Source organism: Aythya fuligula, chromosome 2 (genome assembly GCF_009819795.1).
Source record: "Aythya fuligula isolate bAytFul2 chromosome 2, bAytFul2.pri, whole genome shotgun sequence".
NCBI classification, from domain to species: Eukaryota; Metazoa; Chordata; class Aves; order Anseriformes; family Anatidae; genus Aythya; species Aythya fuligula.
The window spans coordinates 11,081,048-11,101,917 of record NC_045560.1 but is presented as its reverse complement, the minus strand read 5'-3'; the positions used below and the strand labels follow the sequence as shown (position 1 = coordinate 11,101,917).

Genomic DNA, 20,870 nt, shown 5'->3' with positions numbered 1-20,870 from the left:
CCCACAGAAAGCTTTCTCTATACATTTGCTAATTTAGCATCCATTTAACAGCGTGGCTGGGATGGGAAGGAGTATGCAGTCCTCGTAGCAATGGTCTCCTTAGGGGAGGGTTGAACATCAGGATGGGAGAGCCTGAGCAACCACACAGTGCTGTGTCTGCCTGGACGTTACTGCCAAAGCTCCACTTCTTTTCATGGTTTCTCTCCTCCTAAGCTCTAAATCCTTTACAAATGTACAAGTCTGGTGCTGTAACTTTAACTGCATGTTAAGTTTCACAAAAACAGATACACTCACAGAAAGGGCAGGGAACACATTGTTATTTTTAAAATCTCATAATTTTAAAACCCGTCTAATTTTTTTTACCATCCAGAGTAGATTGTATTGAATTTAATATTTATACTTATGTGTGTGCACTCATGGAAAGAAGAATCTGGATATCTGAATTACATTTGAACATGTATTTTAACTGCTAGCTACGGGTCTTGAGCTCCAGAGCCAGGACTGTAGCCAATGATCAGGCCTTTCCTGAACTCTAGTAAGACTAAAAATGTATGTTTTGTTCTATTTATCTAATTATCCAGCACTTTCTTCTGGAAAACTTTAACAGAAAAATATTTTTTAATCCTTACATTTAAAAAAAGTTACCTGAAGATACTGCAAACACAGTGAAGGGTCATATTAATAGAAAGTAAGAAACTCAAACATTTGCCTTCAAGGTTTCTTAGAGGTTCTGTTGGCAAGTCAGACAAAAGTCTTTATGCTACCATTTTCTAGTGGATCTGTGGTAGATTCGTTTTGTTATGTTTCTGTTGCTCTCATTGCTTCTTAGAAGTGGGCTAAACATTTATACTGCAGAAATGATAGAGCAGCAGTTTCAAATCTTGTGTGCCTTACATGCTTGATTAGGAAAATCCCATTAATGACAGAAAATGCTAATCAGCAATGTGTTTTGCCAGCCACCATGGGCCCACGCACTCCATATAATCCATTGTTTATTAACCTAATGAAGGTCATTGTAGCTTTTCAAAGCTTGTGTGACAGCATGTCAAAATGGTTTTAAAACTCTGCTGCTGGACTCCAGTGCTGGAATAAATCAAGGCTGAGTATTTACTTGTCAGAAGGGTTCTGGCATAAATGAGTTTTTTTCTGGGCAGAACGATCATACCGTGCTTTCATTTGTGTGTTATAATTGTCAAGACAGACGAACAGTGCAGTGGTGGCTAAGCTGTTGGTGCAGCCATGAAGAAACTAGACTCTGACTTTATCCGCGTCTTATTGATTTTCCTGTTCTTTTCTTGGCAGGTGACATCACACAGAAGGGATATGAAAAGAAGAGATCAAAATTAATTGGGGCCTACCTGCCACAACCTCCTGGTATGTTTATCTGTGCTTGCGATATATGAAGATGTCAAGCATACTGATAGTTGCCACACTAAAAATCTGCATCTCTGAAGAAATTTATGTGACAGAAACAAAGCCATTGTTATGCAGAAAAAGCTTATTCCATCCATTTAATGTATATTTACGTACATATATGTCTGCTTTGATGTGTGTGTACATTTTTTACATACGTTGCTGTGGGTTTGGCAGTCATGTCTGGAAAATAACATCAGGCCAGGCTCATTAGAGAGGCATTATTTATTAGAAGTAGTGCAAAACTACAGAAGAAAATGTGGTGTCCTACCTCATTAAGACCTAGGCCATGTAAAGCTTTCTAAAGAGATGTATACGTAAGAGTGGAAGAAGAGGACCTTTTAGCTTTGTGCCTTCCTCCATTTCTGGGTTTCCTACCCAGATCTCTGTTTTGAAGACACTAGAGAGACCAACAACATCCCTGCACTTCAGCTTGTCCTATTGTGAATAAGCAACGGATCCTTCATAGACAGTTGGTCTCTGTATTCAGGGATGGGTTGCATGCGCTTGCCCAAAAAGTGTAAGAAAATCTTCAGGCTAAATTGAATGTCAAATAATTTATTGCTTCATTGAAATTATTTCCAATATGTTTATATCAGAAACAAGAAAAGAACTCTTCAGAGTTCATGCTTTAGAGGCACAGAGTCATGAAGCTGAGTATTTGGTTTTATGTGTAACTGTAGGCCTCTGTTTTGTGTTGGTCCCACTGGTGTGTGCCACACACTCTTGTGCAGACTCACTGTCCTTTTGGAGGCTCCACTTGCACTTGGCAGTGTTTGAGCCGTGTTTTTATTGTAAGCCTGGGAACTAGTTCACTTTTTCTTTTACAAAATTCATCCTTTATGGTGTTGATAGTTTTCTATTTAAACTATCTGTGTGTAGAGGTACTGCCTTGTGTTCTCTTCTTCAGGTACATACATATTAGCTAGCTCCATAGCAGAATGGTATTTTGGTGCCTTTGGATTTCACTTGGTCTTCTCCACTGATGGAAATTCCACAAAAGAGATGGGTATTACAGACACATCTTTTTTTTTTTTTTTTTTTCTGAAGTAGCAATGTCTGATTTGAGGGTGACTGTGAAGTTTCATAACCATTGTGAGCCGTAACAGAAAGAAATAAATCCAATCAACAAAGCTACAATCCCAGAGATGTAATTATTAGATTTCTGGTTACTCATTAGTCTGACCAAACTCTCAGACATACGGTAGTCTTCACAGTATGTTCTCATGGTACACACTTAGATAAACTGTGTTATTAGGAGAGTGTTACCTCCTTGTAATCCTCCATGCAGTGGTGTGGTTGGTACCACTGTTTGTTTATACAGTTAGTTTTACCTTTTTTCCTTCACGGAAGAAAATACAGCTTTGTCCAGAGAGCTCATAGTCTTTTGGTCAAACTGTAGCCTTGTCTCAAACTGCTGAGGATTCATCATGCATGTAATGATGAAAGAGAGAAGGAGGACAACCCTCCAAGGTTTATTTTTCAAGGTCTCTGGTACGATGCTAAAGCTTTCCAGTGTAAAGGCAAGCAGAGAGCGCTACATAAATCAGTCCAATAGTGGGATCCATTCAATAATTTGAAGAGGTCATGACTAAGGATGTAGCTGATCTAGTGCTATTTTAAAGATGGGAAGAAATAAGGTGAGTGTTTACCAGTTCCCAGGAAATCCTGCACTGGGAATATGAGACGTTGATGAGTGAAGGAAGATTATGATAGGATGGAGAGGAAAGGAATTTTGAAATATTGTCTGCTGTTTTCTTGCACATCCATCAAGCTCAATCATTTAGCTGATGGCCAAAGACATTAGCTTCAACTGTATTTAAGTATTTTCTTCCAGAAACGGATATTATTTGTGCTTGGTCTTTGCTGTCTTTGTAGTTTTTGTTTGTTTTGTTGTGTTACCTCTTGGACAAAACCTGAAACAGTGCAATTTGGTATTTTCCTTCTAAGACCTTCCTCACCTGAATGGCTTGAGGTCCCTGCTCACCAGGAAGGGGGAGATGAATCCTTTCCAAGAAGAATTAGGATAGCCACACAGATGCTGCCTTTTATAAGCCTCTGTTAATATCTGAGCAATCACGCAGATGACCAAATTAGTAATTTGATTCTTTGTTGTAATCTGTTTTTACTGGGGAACTGCAAGAACTTAGAAGCTTTGGTCTTAGATCTTGCTATTAAAGAGGAAGAGAAGTTTTAGAGAGATTTTCAAACAGTATGGAAATGGGCACAGCTCTTCTGCTGGGATCGAAGGCATCGGGGAAGGGCTGGGATTTGCATTCTGTGACTGCACTCAAGAAACTAAAGGAAATCCAAAGGCAGTTCCCCTCTGTTTGGACAGCCAGTCCTCTCGCTGCACCTTTGCTAACATTACTAACGCCAACGTTGGCAGAGTGGAACATTGACCCCATTGGCTCCGTGAGTGTCCTGTAGTGTCTGTGCGTGCGTGTGCGTGTGTGCTGTACTGCATGGGGGCAGCAGCTCCATTCGTTGCTGTAACAAATGTAAAAAAACTAAACGTGAATTAATTAGTTTTTTTCAACTTGTTACAGCAGCGAATGGAGCTGCCGCAGTACGGTGTAGACTGCAACACAGTGAAGGAGCTGCCAGAAGAATGCTCCGCACTGCCAACATTGGTGTCTGTGACATCCGGGAAGCGGCCGCTAGAGAGAGAGCAGCCAGCACGGCAGGAAACCGGCCTCTCTTTTATTTTCGTTTTGGTGAGCACCATGAATGCGTCTTTTCCAGTCCGTACCTGTCTGTAAGTGTGCCTCAACTGGAAGCCTCTGGTAGACACCTGCATCAATAAGGTAGACGAGGAGCTGCCCGTGACAAGGCAGGACGGCCGTGTCTGGAAGGTTGTAACCAACTGAGGTCTGCCTGAGAGCGGGGTGACAGGGAGAAGGAATCACCAATTGTAGTAACATGAACACGTTAATGTATAGCATCCATGCCATGGATCCTTTGGAAGAGGTTTCATACAGTATGCTGCTGAAACACAGGAAGGCACGTGTTTCTAATTCCCTTTCTGGCACTGCCTTTTTACAGAGCTCTGGAGGGGTCCAAGCCCATCAGGATCAGGAGGAAGCTGTAAAAGTCTAAGCACCCCTAATTCCGTGCTGTTTTCAAGTAGAGACCATTGCTGAAACTCAGCTTGCATCCAGACCCTTCAGAAGCAGATCAAGTAGGAGCAGGCATCAGGCTGGTAGAGCAGACCGGTGGAAGAACTTCCTTGGGGCTACACATCCGCAGCGCAGACAGGCGAGGCATGACCCAGGCCATATCTTGCCTTCTGGGGATGTCCTGTGGCTGGTGGCACGCAGACGGTCTGTTCCTGCTCCCTGGGTTTGTAGGAAGGCTGCAGAGGGTTCACAGGCCCCCAAGACAACAGGTTTTCTCTTGCAAGCCATGTGGACACATGGGCTCTTCGCTGTGTGCTTGTCCATGCTCCCACAAGGCAGCCCAGACACAGTGTAAGCTGGCTAGAAGGACCGTGGGATTTGCTGTTCTGTCAGGGTAAGGCAAACCTGTGAAATTGATCCCTTTGAGACACCCATACCCTTCTCATTTTCAAACAAATTTGCTATTATACTCTAGAGGAAATCTACATCACAACCTGATTGCATTGCTCGTGTTTCTCCTCTTACACGGGGCTGCGCTAAGTCATGTTCCCTCTGTCTGACACTGTTATCTTCCTCCGCCTGAGTTTTCCATAAAATGGAAATGATTAAATTTAAATTGGAATTTCGGTTTTAACCGAATTAATTATATAAAGCCATTTAAGTGCTAAATGGAGGCAGTAGAAGCATTGGCTACATACCTACATAAAAGCACATACATACAACTGTGTAACAGAGTTCTTTTGGTTGTGCTTATTGGGATGCTATCACGCTAGAAGTGGAGAGCACTTACTTTTCAGGAATCGGTATAATCCTAATCCAAAAGGGGAAAATGTGCAGCCATGTGGTTGATACTCCATCAGGTGATGTGGGAGTGCACTCTTAGGGTTTCTATTTTGGACAAGAAAATCCCAGGGAGTGTGTTGTCACATATGCTACCCAGCAAATGCGCAGGGAGCCTGACACATGGGGGACTTGCTGGGTCCACTGCACATCTGCAAGTTGGCTCCGCGGTGCATGCACAATAGGTCTGACACATCCAGATGCTGCACAGGCTGCACATATGCAAAGGACATTTGTACCGTTCCAGCCAGGCTGTTGAACATTCAGAAATCCGGAACGGATATGCTGCATTTGGCAGTGTTAATGGGAGGAGGGATAGGGGGAGCCCCCTTTTGCTTTTCCATTAAATTCCCACCTGCTTTAACTTAGGGAGCCCGAATTACAGCTTTGTTTCCTCAAAGCTCTTTCTCCAGGATGTCAGTTTGTAGCTGGAGAGGTTCTGTGCGCAGAGTAATTTTTCTTTTCTTAGCGTGTCCGTCTGTCAGACATCTAAAAATAATAGTGAATCTGGACCTTTATATCTGCACATGCTTCCTGATCTCTCTTGTGCTGTGACCTTTCTCTTGCTGCCTCTGCAGAGGAGCCCTGACAGCCGAGAGCTGAAAGAATAACCACTTAAACAGGCATTCATTTCAGAAGGCTTTTCTTAGATTGTCTTGATTAGATCAGTCAGTTCTGGGTACGATAACATGTAGACAGCTGCATGCGTGCTATTAGGAGAAACCCTCACTAGAAGAAAAATAACTAAATTACCTGCATCCCCTATAAGCTGTGTTTTTGCCCAATTTGCTTGCATTCTTTTGCCAGGGAATTTGATTATTCATTCACAGAACAGAGAGACGATGTTGTTATCAATTAAGCTTTGCTTCTAACAGCTTAGACATGGGTGGTTCATTCTCTCTTAATCAAGTGCTGTGTCTACACTGGATTACTTTCCGTAATTCCCCATCGTTGGTACCACCAACATAGCTCTATTTGTAGCGTAACCGTGTAGACCAGTCACCAGTGCTCTATTTATTATGGCTAATAAACCTGTGAGATGCAGCGCTTAAAAGGCACCTGCTGCTCCTTTTGCAGGCCTAGAGACACAACACTGGGGCTCCTGCTGCTGGAGCCCCAACAGCACTGGTGCAGGGAGGAAATTTCAAGCCATGCAGTGCGGAGCAGATAACACCTTCCCACAGAAGATGCCTTTACCTTATGAAACAATTTTCTACAGAATTACAGGAACCAATTTCTGTATCCTCTGTTATTAACACGACAAATTTATGTATATCTGTAATGTGTGCATACATTTGCATACTTTTCCACGCATATGTGTGCATCCATTTGCTTTCAACTATTCCTGCTGCTAGCCCTTCGGGCACTGAAAGTAAACTGGGTGATTACAATTTCATTTTCTCTTCCCCAGACATTATTTGGATTGCAACATTATTTGGATTGCAAAGATTGCAAGGAAATGTTTAAACAAAGCTTGATTCTAGAATTGAAAAAAAAAAATCCCTCATGTATTCACTTTATTAACAATAAGAAATATTCCTGTCACATCTGCCTTCCTAATTCACAAAGATCCTAGCAAAGAATAACCATGACGGAACATTTCAAAGCATAGATGCAGGCTAAGAACATGGGTCCCGTTGCAAGGCGTGAGCATTGTACAACTCATGGCCACGTTTCTGAAAACAATATGAAGATGTTTTACAGATGGGAAGCCATGGCATATAGATAAGAGGTTAGTAAGTCTTGCTTTAGAAAGTGTTTTGGTTTGAATGGGTAAATGCCTTGCGGTTTGGTTAAAAAAGGGCGTTCTAAGAGCATCTGGGAATTACTTCTTGGTTACCATCTGTGGAAGTTGTGTTACTGCTTTGCTTTTGCCATACTAACTCAGAGACCATTTATTATTTTAAGCAGCCTTTGTTTTATGATGGCACCTCTGTTTCCTATCCTGCAGTAAGACCTCATAACATCAAAGCCTGCTCAAACACAGAGAAAAAGGTATCTTCCTTCAAAGGAAGGAATTTGTCTGTTAATGAGACAAAGAATGGGTGTCAGGGAAGGAATGAGTAGATGATGAAATCAGCCAGTGTATCAGCTGTGGATGTTGGTGATGGTTTCAGCACTCAGCATGATGGATTTTTGGAGGGAGGATATTTTTAGTACAGATCAGAGTCAGAATCTTTCTACAATAATTTGAAGAATTTCAATGAAATATCTGTTGGTGTGCATGGGGAGCATCTGTGAAACATAAGGACCAGATATCAAGATGATTGTCTGAAAATCTGACAAATGGGTAAGAGAAGATGGTTCAGTCAGGGGCGAGCAATGGTAGGTAGAAAAGAAATGCACCATTGCAGTCCTTGAAACAAAGCTTGTGTATGCTGAAAGAGAAGGAGCAAGTGGAAACATGTGAAGAGCTTGGTGCAGCTGTCAAAATGCAAAACTGCTGGAATTCACGGCACTGTCTGAATGGGCAGGTCTGCTGCAAGTCCTGTTGTTGCAAGCTGAAAGAAGGATGCTAAACTGCTGGCGGTGTAAGTTGACCGGCACATTGGTGTATGTGTTTGCCATGTGGATAGGTAGTCTCTTGCTTTATATTCTCCTAAAAATATCTTCAAATCTAACACTGAAGCTTTGGGACTACCTAGACAAAAATGATCATGTGTGAATTGGAGCAGTAACGTGATGTCCACCATCTCTAAGAGATTGAGGAAAAAAAGGAAAACATTAGAAACATTGAAAACATATTTAGAGCAAGTCCAGAGGAGGCTGAGAAGATGATCAAGAGGTCCGAAGCACCTCTGCCACAAAGACAGAGGGAATTGGGGTTGTTCAGCCGGGAGAAGTGAAGGCTCCACAGAGACCTTACAGCAGCCTGCCAGTACCTGAAGGGGGCCGGCAGGAAAGGTGGGGAGGAGCTCTTTATCAGGAATGTAGTGATAGGACAAGGAGTAACGGCTTTAAACTGAAAGGGGTAGCTTTAGGTTAGATATAAGGAAGAAATTCTTTACTGTGAAGGTGGTGAGGCACTGGAAGAGGTTGCACAGTGAAGCTGTGGCTGCCCCATCCCTGTTTGAGGCCAGGCTGGATGGGGCTGGGGGCAGCCTGGGCTGGTGGGAGGTGTCCGTGCCCATGGAAGGGGGCTTGGAACTAGGTGGGTTTAAGGTCCCTTCCAACCCAACCCATTCTATGTATGATTCTATGATTCTCTTAGCCCTGCTAAGTTTGAACCGAAGGCTTAACACTTAGGAGGAAATGCTGGAAGGCAAGCTCAAGATTGTAATAAGGAAAGAAGAAGATAAATTTGAAGTACGTGCATTGTTTGAAATTAGAACCAAGTGCAAGAATAAGTGTCAAAGATCACCTGTGAAGGAAAGATTTTTAATGAAACACATCTAATCAGAAATTACATCTTCTCCAGGTTTATGTAGTAAAAAGTGGCTCCCCCTCCCTAGTTGTCTGGTTAGGAGCATCACCTTTTAAATCTCCTTTGGACCGGTTGGATCCAGTGAATTTATTACTTATATCTGGTGGGAAGAGTGAAGCGCCACGCTAAGTAACAAGTTCCGTGGTGTGACATTTAACCTATTTACAAAATACATGGTGTGTTCATCCCTGGGCTTTGCTTTTAAAGCAGAGCCAGCAGCCATTGCATAGAAGCTCAGGGAAGTTTGAACTGAATGTAAATACTGTTCTTAAAACTGCACTGCAAATTCTGTTTGCCTTCCTTCCCACCAGCCCTGGAGTTGCTGGGTTTACTCTACAGCTTTTTCTCCTGAGGTCATACACTGTAATTTAGTTTTAAAACAGTGAAAGTAGCCTGTGTCTAAGAATGCCTTCTCTTTGTTGTCAATTAGACATTTCAGCATTTTTAGATTCAAATTTTTGACACAGTCATAGGAATAAGAGATGCATCAAACCAACTTGGCAGCTGTCACTGAGGAAACAATTGTCCTCTGTTGGAGAGGGCAATGCAGTTATTGCCACGTTGCTGAAACACAGCAACACAATTCAACTACAAAAGCAGTAAAGGCTGGGAGAGAGGAACATAAAGGTGAAGGCAAAAAAAATGAAGGAAGGAGATGAATGAAGCCTGTTTTCAGCTGACAGTTCTGTGCATACAACTAAAATTATCCAGCTTGCAATAGTAAATACTAAATAGCTTTACTGGGGCTCTTGCATTTTTAGCTAAATGCAGCAAAGATGGGATACAGCTTGCATATTAGGATTTACAGATTGATATATCTGCATTAAGCTGTCTGCATATGAACCTGGTGTTTAAACTCCCATTCTTAAGTGAAGAGACACAGTTAATTCAGTTGATGAAACCCAGAGAGCTGTTCAGCTTATTCGAAAGCAGATAGATACTTCCACTGACCCCCTGCACAGCTTTTCAGGCTCCCCTGGGCTTGCTGAGTTGCCTGAACATAAGTGTCTCATACTGCTCAAGATTTCCTAAAGTAGAAGAGACATCTGTACAGTGAGCACATAGAAAACAACTCAAAGGGGACACAAGCCATCCTGATCAAGGCAGGTATCATACTCTACATCTAAAAAGACATTGGACACCTCTGTTTAGAGTCCTATATCCTGGTCTAGGTCTCTTTTTCAAAATGGGAGCTTAGCTTAAGCACCTTCTTGTAGACACCTAAATATAGGTGTCTTAATCTGCAAGCTGAATCCCACATTAGCAGCATTAGATAAATGAACTAATAGTTACATTAAGAGCATGGCTGTTAGCTCCAGTGCACCTTCTAATGCTTATATGTAGTGTGATGAGCACAAAGCACTGACTTCTCATCCTTGTATGTAAAATAACTGTGTTCCAGGCATGTGTTTTTACTATATATTTTGCTGAAATTCTTCGTAACTAGTAATGATTCTTTCAGTGGTGCTAATTATACTTACTTTTCAAAGTCCTGCTATCCACAAGACTGCAGAGAACTATGGCATTATTAAGAATGATGCTAGTTTGACAGTGACTGGGATTGTGTCTGTCTACAGGGCACTGGAGTGACACCGTCCTTTCTTTAATGAAAGTCATTCATTGCTCTGCTGCCTCCTTGAATTTAGGAATCGATCCAAGTGTGAATTCTCAAAGCCCATTACGCCACCACTTCCACTGATCCCCAAACACATTTTGTTGAAGCTGTACTTCAACAAGCATTAGCGCTTAACTCACCGAACCTGTGTGCTGGCTGTGAAAGCCATCACTTTAGGGGTTTTAGTTATGTTCAGAATTCCAAGTGAAAAGAGGATGCTTGTTACTGCACTGTACTGCCAGAGCCTTCACGGAGGTGAGCAGGTCTGCTGTTAACCCTGTTTCGCTATTTCTGGCAGCACTTCACTGACTTCATGGTATTCATTAGTCTGTGTGGCTTTCACTCCTACCTATCACTCAGAAATGGCAGCGTGGAGGTTCTGGCTGTTGCGTACCTTGTCTTGCACCATCGGCAGTGCTGGTACAGGACAGAGAAGGTGCGGGTCCCCAAGGTCCTGCTCCAGCCCTTTCAGTAAGGAGCCATCACCAGGTTTCTTACTGTCTCTCCAAGTGCTCTGTGTTTTCTCACGTCAGGGAATTCAGCACAAAGAGAGGTTTCTCCCCGCAGGTGGCTGATGCAGAGCTTCTACCTGTCACTGCAGGGTTAACTTGGGTAAATCGGAGAACCACGTACACGTCTGGCTCTGTGTTTGGCTCGAGGTTTATTTGCTTGTTTTGTGTTTATGGGAAAGTGGGAAGTAAAGTCACCAAATGATCCGCAGACCTCACAAAAGCAGAAGGTATTTGTTACTCTCATGAAGTTCGCTGTGGCCTTAAATGAATACCAGCATAGGATAAGTGGTGGAGTCACCATCCCTGGAGGTCTTTAAAAGACATTTAGATGTTGAACGTAGTTATGTGGTTTAGTGGAGGACTTGTTAGTGTTAGGTCAGAGGTTGGACTCGATGATCTTGAGGTCTCTTACAGCCTAGACAGTTCTGTGTGATTCTGTGTGATGTTGGGGCTGTCTCTTTCCTGTCAAGGAAACTGACTCCCTGTCACTGATTGTATCAGAAGACACTCACTTAAAAAATATACTACATGCATACAAAGTAGGAGGGAGGTAAACTAATGTAAAGTATCTGCATTTTAAGATTAGATGGGAGATTTCTGTGCCTGTAGCAAGGACAAGTCTCTGTGAGGAGCTGGAGGAGGGAAGGGCAGCCTACCCCGGAGCAGCTTGGCCTATGGTGGTACCCAGCCGGCTTCCTGCTGCCTGCTGCAGTGCCAGACCCAGAGCCTGCACCTACCCTGCATGCCCTGCCTTCCCTGGGAGGTGCAAAAGGGCTTTGGAAAGGGCTTTGTGCACTGCCTGAGGCAGCTGAGGGGTCCTGTAGCCAAATGGCAGCAGAAGGAGGACAAAGGCCTCGATGTATTTTGCTCAACGGTTCTCAGGTCTACCTGAAAGCTCTGACTGCTACAGTTGTGCATATCCCCAATGCTTTTCCTCACAATTTAAATCCCCTCAGCATTTCTAAGGCCTGCAGTTTTCTTGTTGGAAGGATGCATTGAATCCCCTTTTTCTCTATAGGCATGCTGTACTTAATAGCAATGCCAAACTGATTTTTGTATGCTCTTGTCCTCATGCCATTGCCCTACACAAGCAGTTTGCCACATGAAGTTGTGGCACTGCTTTCTTCACCGAAACCCTGTAACAAATGTAGGTGCATATTTTTGGCTATGTTTTTTTTTCAGGATTTTTCTAAGTATATGTGATTTTCAGAAAGTATCTTATTGCTGTACGATAAGACTGGCAATATGGATAAGGATGGAGTTGTGGGTACAATCTTGTACAGACTGAAGAATAATTTTGTGAACATTTTCAATCAAGATTAGTTTAACTGGTAATTTTAATGTTTGTTGTTAGTGTTATATTGGTGGTTTCAGGGTGACCCAGTAAAGAAAGAAAAACAGCAAGTGTACAAATAAGGAGAAAATTCAGGAGAAAAAAAAAAAAAAAAAAAAGATTTCTAGATTTCTTCTATTTCAGTGTTGAGAAGTTACGTTCACACACTTTCAAGAATATAAAGACTTGAAGTGAAATTGCACTTAAAGTGAAATTGCAGATTACTGTAGTGAAATTACACAGTACTGTAGTATGGAGACAGAGCAGTTCAATGAAGACATTTTCTTTGAATTAAGAGTGTGAATTATTAATTGCAGTCTGAGTAAAAGAAAATTTATGGATTCACTCTGTCTTCTGTGCACCTATGAGATTTTACTCCAAGTACATTTTCTAGCTAACCAGGTATTTCTCCACAGAATCAAGGCAGACTTAACACTTCTGATATCCTAAAGATTTGAGAGAAGCTGTATTCTCAGTTCTGTTTCTGCACCACAAAGAAATAAGTGTACGAAGCCAACTTTAAAAAAATGCTTTTAAAATAGTCCATTGAAACAATTAAGATTCATTGAAGTCAACATAACAACGTAACATTTTTGTTGGTCTATATTCTACCTAAAAATTTTTGTTTCCAACTCATATCCAACCCCAACAATCATGCATTGAACAATTGAGAAATAGTAAAGTTTTTACATTGGGTTTTAGTAGAAAAATATGAACATATTTCCCAAGCATTGTTTTGTTGAATCCAATTTCAATTTTTTAATCATTCATTTGAACTTAATTATTAATAATTTAATTAAGTAGTTTTAACAGATATTTCCTACCATCAACCCTAAGTACAGGAGCCATTTTTAATTCTGTCCCTACAGTTAATACGTGGTGTGTAACTTCTTTTTATAGGCAGAAAATAAAAGGCAAAAGAATTAATTTAATTTCTTTATGGTCTCTTGTTTTTGTTTTTATTATTTTTTTTTCTTTGTGAATCATAGTGCCTAGTGCTCTGCTTCATTAGACCTACGCTGTAAGCACTGCTTACTGTGTTTGTTTACCCAGGTTCTTCTGTGAGAGAACAGGGTGGCATATTATGCCACTATTACAGATTTATGTTTGCTTTCTTTTCCTATTGTTTGTTTGAATTGTCCTGCTTAAGTAACTCACTTCACTTTTCTCGGGAAGTTGTGAAGGAAAATTAGTTTCTGGAAGTGTTTATATATGTTGCTGCAGTTATAGCACTACTATCTTCGAAGAAGCCTTCAAGAAAATATCTATTAAAAAAAAATAAGGAAAAGGAATGAATACAAAGTTTGAATCTTACATACTGGCTGTTTAGACCTGACATGCAGAGTTGCTGTAGGTATATATAATGAGGCTGAGTTATTTTAATTGTTTTGCCAGAAGAGATTACTATTTCAGCTCGTTTTTAGAACAGTCATTGCTTACTTTCTGGCCCTTGGTAGCTGAAAATGCCCATAGATATTGAATAGTACTCTTTCCAACAAGGATGTAATTTGCATAGGTTAATATTATGTTGTCACCAACTGATACTGTCTAAGTGGATGAGGTTTTAGAGAAATATTTATTATACACACTGGCTAAATCTTAGGAAATGTTTTTAACCATTTTGCAGGAAAGCTTCGAGATCCATTGCAATAGTGTCTGCCTTTATTAGCATATTAAAATATTTCCTGAATACTACTTCTTGAAAGGTCACCTGCTTGGAAGAAAATCCTCCCTAAACTTACAGGCTGTGTGCTCTTCTTATGTAGTGTATGATCTTGGATAAAGCTTATCTTATTAGAGAACCAGGGATATAAGCACACCAGAAGGGCTGAGCAGTGGCAAGTACTGTTTAATCAATTGACATGACCTGGTTTAGCCACTGAATAGTCATTTTTTACTTCTAGTGTAGTCTGAGCTCCTCCTCACTGTTAAGGTTCTGGAATTCCATGAGGATGATACATTTTTTAATTTTTTTATTAATGCAGGGGTGGACCAGGCATTACCACAAGAACGTCGAACTCCTGTTACTCCGTCCTCTTCCTCTCGATATCACCGTCGCAGGTCCTCAGGGTCACGGGATGAGCGCTACAGATCGGGTAAGTAGAACCGAAGACCAGAGAATTGGAGTGAAAAATAGAAACGGCTGGTTCTTTGCTTTGCCTTGTTTAAAAGAATTCTGTTGTAAACTTTTATAATACCTACACATGGGAAAAAATCATTGTACAAATGCAGAGACACTGTCCCAGTGTATAGGGGTGGAGTTGCAAAGCCAAAGCACATCTGGAATTGCATCTGGCAAAGAATGTGAAGGTAACAAGAAGGGTTTCCATGGGCCTTCAAGTAGCAAAAGGAAGAGTGGGGAGCACGTATGCCCACTGCTGAATGAGGTAGAGGACTGGGTGACAAAGGACATGGAAGGCCCTGATACTTTATGTCTTTTTTGCCTTGGTCTTTACTGGTAAGACTTGCCTAGAGGAATCTAAAGCCCCAGAGACCAGTGGGAAAGTCTTGAGGAATGAAAACCTATCCTCTGTGAAAGGGGATTAGGACAGGGAATGCTTACACAAACTGGACTTGTACAGGGCCATAGGACATGATGGGATGCACCCACAAGTGCTGAGGCTGATGTTATTGTGAAGCTACTCTTGATTCTTTGAAAACAAGTGTCACTCCTGCCTTTGGGAATGGCAAGAAGGAGAATCTGGGAAACTACAGACTAGCTAGCCTCACCTTGATATCTGAGAAAGTATCCTGGAAACTGTTTTGGGAGATATGAAAAACAAGGAGGTGATTACGAGTAGTAAGCATGAACTTACGAAGTTCCCTTGTTAGGTTGGTCAAGCCATGATGACCAACCTAATAGATTTCTACAACCTTGAAGGTTGAGGGAAGAGCAGTGAATGTTCTCTGCCTTCATTTTAGTATGGCTTCTGACAGTGTTCCCCACAGCATCCTCACTGCCAAACTGGTGAGGTACAGACAGGATAAGAAGACAGTGAGGTGGACCTAAAACTGCCTAAACTGCTGAGCTCAAAGGGTTGTGATCAGCAGCACAGTGTCTAGCTGGACACCAGTCACTAGCGGTGTTCTCTGGATAAATACTGGCTCCACTGCTTAATAGCTTAATTAATGACCTTGATGGTGAGATAAGAGTGCACTCTTCACATATTTGCAGATGATATCAATCTGGGAGGAGTGACTGACACACCAGATGGTGGCACTGCCATTCAGAGGGACCTCAGTAAGCTTGAGGAATGGGAAAACAGGAATCTTCTGAAGTGTGAAAAAGGGAAATGCAAAGTCCTGCACCTGGGAAGAAATAACGCCATTCACACAGACAGGCTGGGAGCTGACCAGCTGGAAAGCAGTTTGGCAGAGAAGTCCTAGTGACCAACAAAGTAAACATGTCAGCAATGCGCTGTCATGACAAAGAAGGCCAACAGCCTCTGAGGTTTCACTAGGAGGACTGCTGGCAGCAGGCTGAGGGAGGTGATCCTTCTCTGCTCCGCACTGGTGAGGCACATGTGAGGTGCTGGGTTCCCCAGTACCAGTGCAATACGGAGTCCAACAAAGGGCTGCAAAGATGATTAAGGAGTCTCTGACACATGAAGAGAGGCTGCGAGAACTGAGATTGTTCAGCCTGGGGAACAGAGGGATCAGTGGGATCTTATCCATATGTATAAATATCTGATAGGGGCAGTAAAGAACATGGAGTAAGACTATTCTTAGTGGTACCCAGTGACAGGACAAGACGCAATTGTCATAAAAAGAAATAAGAGAAATTCCATTTAAACATAAGAAAAAAAGAAAATCTAAAAGTGATTACACCCTAGGAAAGATTGCCCAGACAGGTTGTGACATCTCCATCCTTGGAGGTATTCAAAACCTGACACAGCACGAAGCAACCTGCTCTAGGTGACCTTGCTTTGAGCAGGGAGTTGGGCTGGATGATCTCCAGACAGATCACAAAGCAAAGGAAGTGTTTGCTACATAACTGAGCTCTGAATCTTACCTTTTAAAGCATAAAGTGCCCTTGTTACTCACCTTAACGGGGTGAGGGGCAGGTGGGCTCAGCTGTTATTTCAGTCACAGCAGGGGCTGCTGCAGTCTAAGTGGCCATCCTCAGGTGACAGCCAGAGGCCAGAGGCTGTTTTTTCTGCCACTGCCTCTCTTCCAGCTGTGGAATAAGGGAGTGATGACCAACAGCACCCATCAGTCACAGTGGCAGAGGGATGCTCGCAAGCTGTGAATTAAAAGCCAGAGACTGGTTGTTGGGCAGGACATCTCTGTTGGGCTTCCATCTCTGGAAGCTCTGGGTTGTCTTTGAGAGGAAAGACACAACTTGTTGGACATGGTCAGACTCATTGTTCTGACAAAAGAGGAAAGTTATAGAGAACTCCTTATTAACCCTTTTGTGCCATATCACTCATTCATTCCATTAGTCAAAAAGCTCACCGGTCTGATTTAAAGCAAAACTGAATGATAAATGTTGGCAAAGAACTTCATGCATATCCAGACCATCCTGATAAATCTGAAAACTCCCTTCTCTTTGAAACCTGGGGTTCACACTGTAGATGCCAACACTTCTTTTTATTTTAATAATGGTTGTGTGATCTGCATAATAACTCCTTGGTATATAAACTTCTAGAAGCCTCTCCCACATCATACTGAAAATTGTCTACACAGTGCTTTTAAGCAGGTAGAAATTCTGTTCTTGGAACTGTCTAATTCAGGGGTGTGCAACCCATGGTCATCAAACCTCCATGATGTGACTCTTCAGAGGAGTTCTGTTAAAACCATTTGTATCTGACTGTGTTGGAAGTAGTCTGCTGGAGCTGTGCTTGCGATTTGTAAACTAAGAGATGAGTCAGTTTGGGGATGGGCAAGGAGACATCACGCACATCTCTGTGTGCCTCTTCTGATACCCACGGAGCGCTCTGAGTTGCTGTTGCTGCTTCTTGCTTTCAGTCGCTGCCTGCTGTCCTAAAGGGAAGGTGTGAGAGAATAATTTAATTATCTCTGCTTAGGGAAGTAGCTTAGAGAGGAAGGGCCAAAAGATCACCTGCCAATCTTACATATGAGCTGTCAGTCCCCGTCAGTGTTGAATTCTGCCTCCTTCTGATTCATTCTTGTTACCCTTCTCCTGCTACTCCTCATGTTTTTGAGCAAACCCCTCTGTTTTTACATGTGTTCAGAAACACAGACTTGGGAACTGCTCTTCAAGCTCGTACATTACCCCTTTCACATGATGCTTCCAAACTCTCCTTTGCTATGGGGACTCTAAACCCTTCTCCTTCCGAAGAGCCCAGCCATGGCTGATGTGCTGATCGTGTAGCTTGCCCTGCTGATCAGTTCTGCCTCATTGTTTTGGATGTGCTTGTGAGGGTGTGGAAAGCCTTCCTTCTCTGCTAACCATCTATCCAGCTATTGTCTTTATTCAAACAATCCCTGCTTTAGGGAATTTAAAATGTTATTCTGGGTTTGATCACTGAATAGTACAGAAGGTTTAGGAATAGGACTAAGTGTTGTAATAATATATATAAATAATAAATATACCAGTTGTGTTGCTGAAAGGAGGAGTATGGAATTCAGCATGAAGGCTTGCTTGTTGTTACTGGAGGAGTCTAATCTGAGGAGAATGAGGATTATGCTGTAAATTCAGGTCTTCTTTGCAGCTCTGAAAATGTCCTTGGTGTTAAAACTGGAAAGTTTGATGGTATTTTGGGGGCTTATGGCAGGGCTTTCAATTCCTGCATTGACTGCTGTATATAACATGACTCCTCAGCAAGCCACCAAGCTCTCCAACAAATTGGTTTGAACAGCTACCAAGAATTGATTCACTCAAAAGGAAACTGTACATAGCAAATGTCAGCACGGGGAAATGTAAACTTCTATTTCAATTGTGAGAAGTTATCAAACCATCATCTTTACATTTAGTTTCTGAAGAGCCTTGCTAAGATGGAATGCAATGCTCCTATTTTGAGTTATGCTATCGCCTTCTATGCATTGCCTCTCAGAGACCAGAAGATCATTTCTTTCTTAGTCTCATGACTCTATTGCTGCCAGTTACAGAATTGTAAGTCAGATTTGCTTCTGGTTGTCTTCTCTTCAGACTCAGATTTGCTTCAGTTTGAAGCCTTTGTTTAGCCTGTTGTTTTGCTGTGCTTAATACTTCAGCATCTCTGCTCTGATCATACTGTGATTATTAAATCCTAGCTGTTACCCAGTTTCAGTGCTTGTTATCATATTTGGCACATCTTCTTGGAAAGGCCCCAAAACAAAATGAATGTGCAGTCTTTAACAAATAAGTAATTCACTTCTAGGAAAACATTTCCCTTCTTTATTTTTTTTGCACAATTTTTTTCAATTAACATCTGAAAACAAATCCTCTACTCAAACTCTGATCAAAGTCCTTTTCTGTCTCTTCTTTTTAAGGTTTTCCTAATTGGAAGTCTGACATCCCTGAAAATCATCCAACTCTCCTTCCATGCCTTTGCTTTTTACATAAATTTAGATGTCAGCAAAGATTGTTTAATGAACTCTCTTTGGAGACTCAAAATCATTGCTGCCACTAATATCACCTTCAACTTATGCTCTCTTATTATGGAAAATGTCAGACTGTGACATTTTAAATCCCTACCTATTTTCCCATTTCAGTCTTTTTTATTATTATTATTTCATTAATGTTGTAACAGAATTTTTAGCACTATAATTTTGAAAACCTGGTTTCTATGATTTTTCTATTCTAAATTAAATTGACTCTGACTTTATGGAAGCTATGTTTTTGGTAAATGTTCATAGCACATTCTGTGTTTTAAGATGATTTGATTTTAGAATTCAACCTACATTGGAAATGTAGTCTAATTTCTTAAAACCAGATAGTTTTAAAAATTCCTTGCTCCTTCTTTATATATGGAAGTGATACTGAAATCATTATGTTCTGGGATGCCATCTTCTTTGATCATTTTCCAGATGTCTAAAGAAATAGATAATGCCATAAGTTCAGTAATTAAATCAGTGCAGGGTTCAGCTATATTATTTACTTTATACAAATACAGCAACTAGTTTAGCTGATGTTATTTTAAAAAGATTTTTTATTTACTACTAAATAAAAAAATCACTATTTACTCACTCAGAAACAGTGTTTGAAAAGGTTTGCCAAACGCAGAACATGGCGATGTTTTCCTCTTAGCAGCTGCTGTTCCTTAGCCCACGCCTGTACTATAACACTACCTGGGGGCTCAAGCTGACACTGAAGCCAAACATTCATGTAGGTTGGATCACTAATTTTTGCCAAAAGGCTTTTCTGGCCAGTGGCTTTTCAGATGAGAAAAAACAGTCAAGGGAAAATTGACTTGTTCTTGACTTCTGCCTCTATCTGCAGGATACATGTAGGCTTCTGGCTTGATCTGGCTCAAGTTACGTGACTCTGCAAAATCAGACACAGATTTAGAAACAGAATAGAAATAGAATAGTTCAGCTGGAACGGACCTTCAAAGATCTTCAAGTCCAACTGTCTCACTACTTCAGGGCTAACCAAAGTTAAAGCATATTAATGAGGGCATCATCCAAATGTCTCTTGAACACTGACAGGCTTGGGGCATCAACCACCTCTCCAGGAAGCCTGTTCCAGTGTCGGACCACCCTCTTGGTGAATAAATTTTTCCAAATGCTCAGTCTGAACCTCTCCTGGTGCAGCTTTGTGCTATTCCCACACATCCTGTCGCTGGTTATCAGGGAGAAGAGGCCAGCACCTCCCCAGTGTATGAAGAATACTGAGTTAGTAATGGCCCTGTAGATGTAGCCACAGTTGCACCTACAGCTTCATTTCCTTGAAGCAGTTCAGAAACAAGGTTTCTCAGCTTCTTTTGGAAGCTGCATATCCATGGGTTTGGTACAGTATGCTGAGATAAGGAAGGAGGAATTGTAACAGGGAGTAAACAAGTGGGAAACTTCAATGGCTTGACTGTCATGGTCTTACCATGTAAGATACCATTGTGTAAATGAACTCTGCTAACTCGGTCCTGCACTGAGCTTTATGGAGGATGTTGGCTTTACATGACCACCTTAGAGCCACCAGAGACCTGTTCCCTGGTTAACATTGGCTGACCTGCTCCTTCTAACACTGCACTCTCTCACAGGAGAAACTGGAGCTTCTGCCACCATTATTTAAGAGCCATCATCCAGGCCATCTTGCTCATAGAGGAATGGTCTTGCTGACCTACTGCTGAAAGTGGTGATCTGTAAGCTATCCACAGCGTAGCCCTGAATTAATACTGCTACTTGAGTTTGACCCAGTGTCTGTGGCTTTCTGTGCTGCTTGAAGCAGAGCTTGGCTCTACTGCCACATAAAGGCTGCAGCTCAGTACAGCAGCATCTGCTGCGGTGGCAGTTCTTAGTGAAATACCCCATAATTAAACTGGGCAGATCCTCTCAACCAGAAAAGCTTTTCTTGATTGCGAGAAATCTCCATCAGTTCTGCGTTTTCCAGCCAGTCATGGCTGGCATGGTTCAGGGAACAGCTCTCTTGCAGAGACCTTCAGCACCTATTTTAAATCCTCTCCAGAGAACAAGTGTGTTATCTTCCCTCAGCTGGGTGTTCAATACATGGAGA

At 41.8% G+C, this 20,870-nt stretch overlaps 1 protein-coding gene across 5 annotated transcripts in view; it reads left to right on the top strand.

Annotated features, from left to right (window-relative positions):
* Positions 1-20,870, top strand: part of DIP2C (disco interacting protein 2 homolog C) — a 307,964-nt gene that overhangs the window by 162,989 nt on the left and 124,105 nt on the right. For 3 of the 5 annotated variants that reach the window (XM_032181494.1, XM_032181493.1, XM_032181497.1), the window contains exons 2-4: positions 1,303-1,374; positions 3,963-4,130; positions 14,242-14,352. In XM_032181494.1, coding sequence (XP_032037385.1) covers positions 1,303-1,374; positions 3,963-4,130; positions 14,242-14,352 — 351 coding nt within the window. The remainder of the gene's footprint in view (positions 1-1,302; positions 1,375-3,962; positions 4,131-14,241; positions 14,353-20,870) is intronic. The other 2 variants (XM_032181496.1, XM_032181495.1) reach the window with 1 other exon arrangement.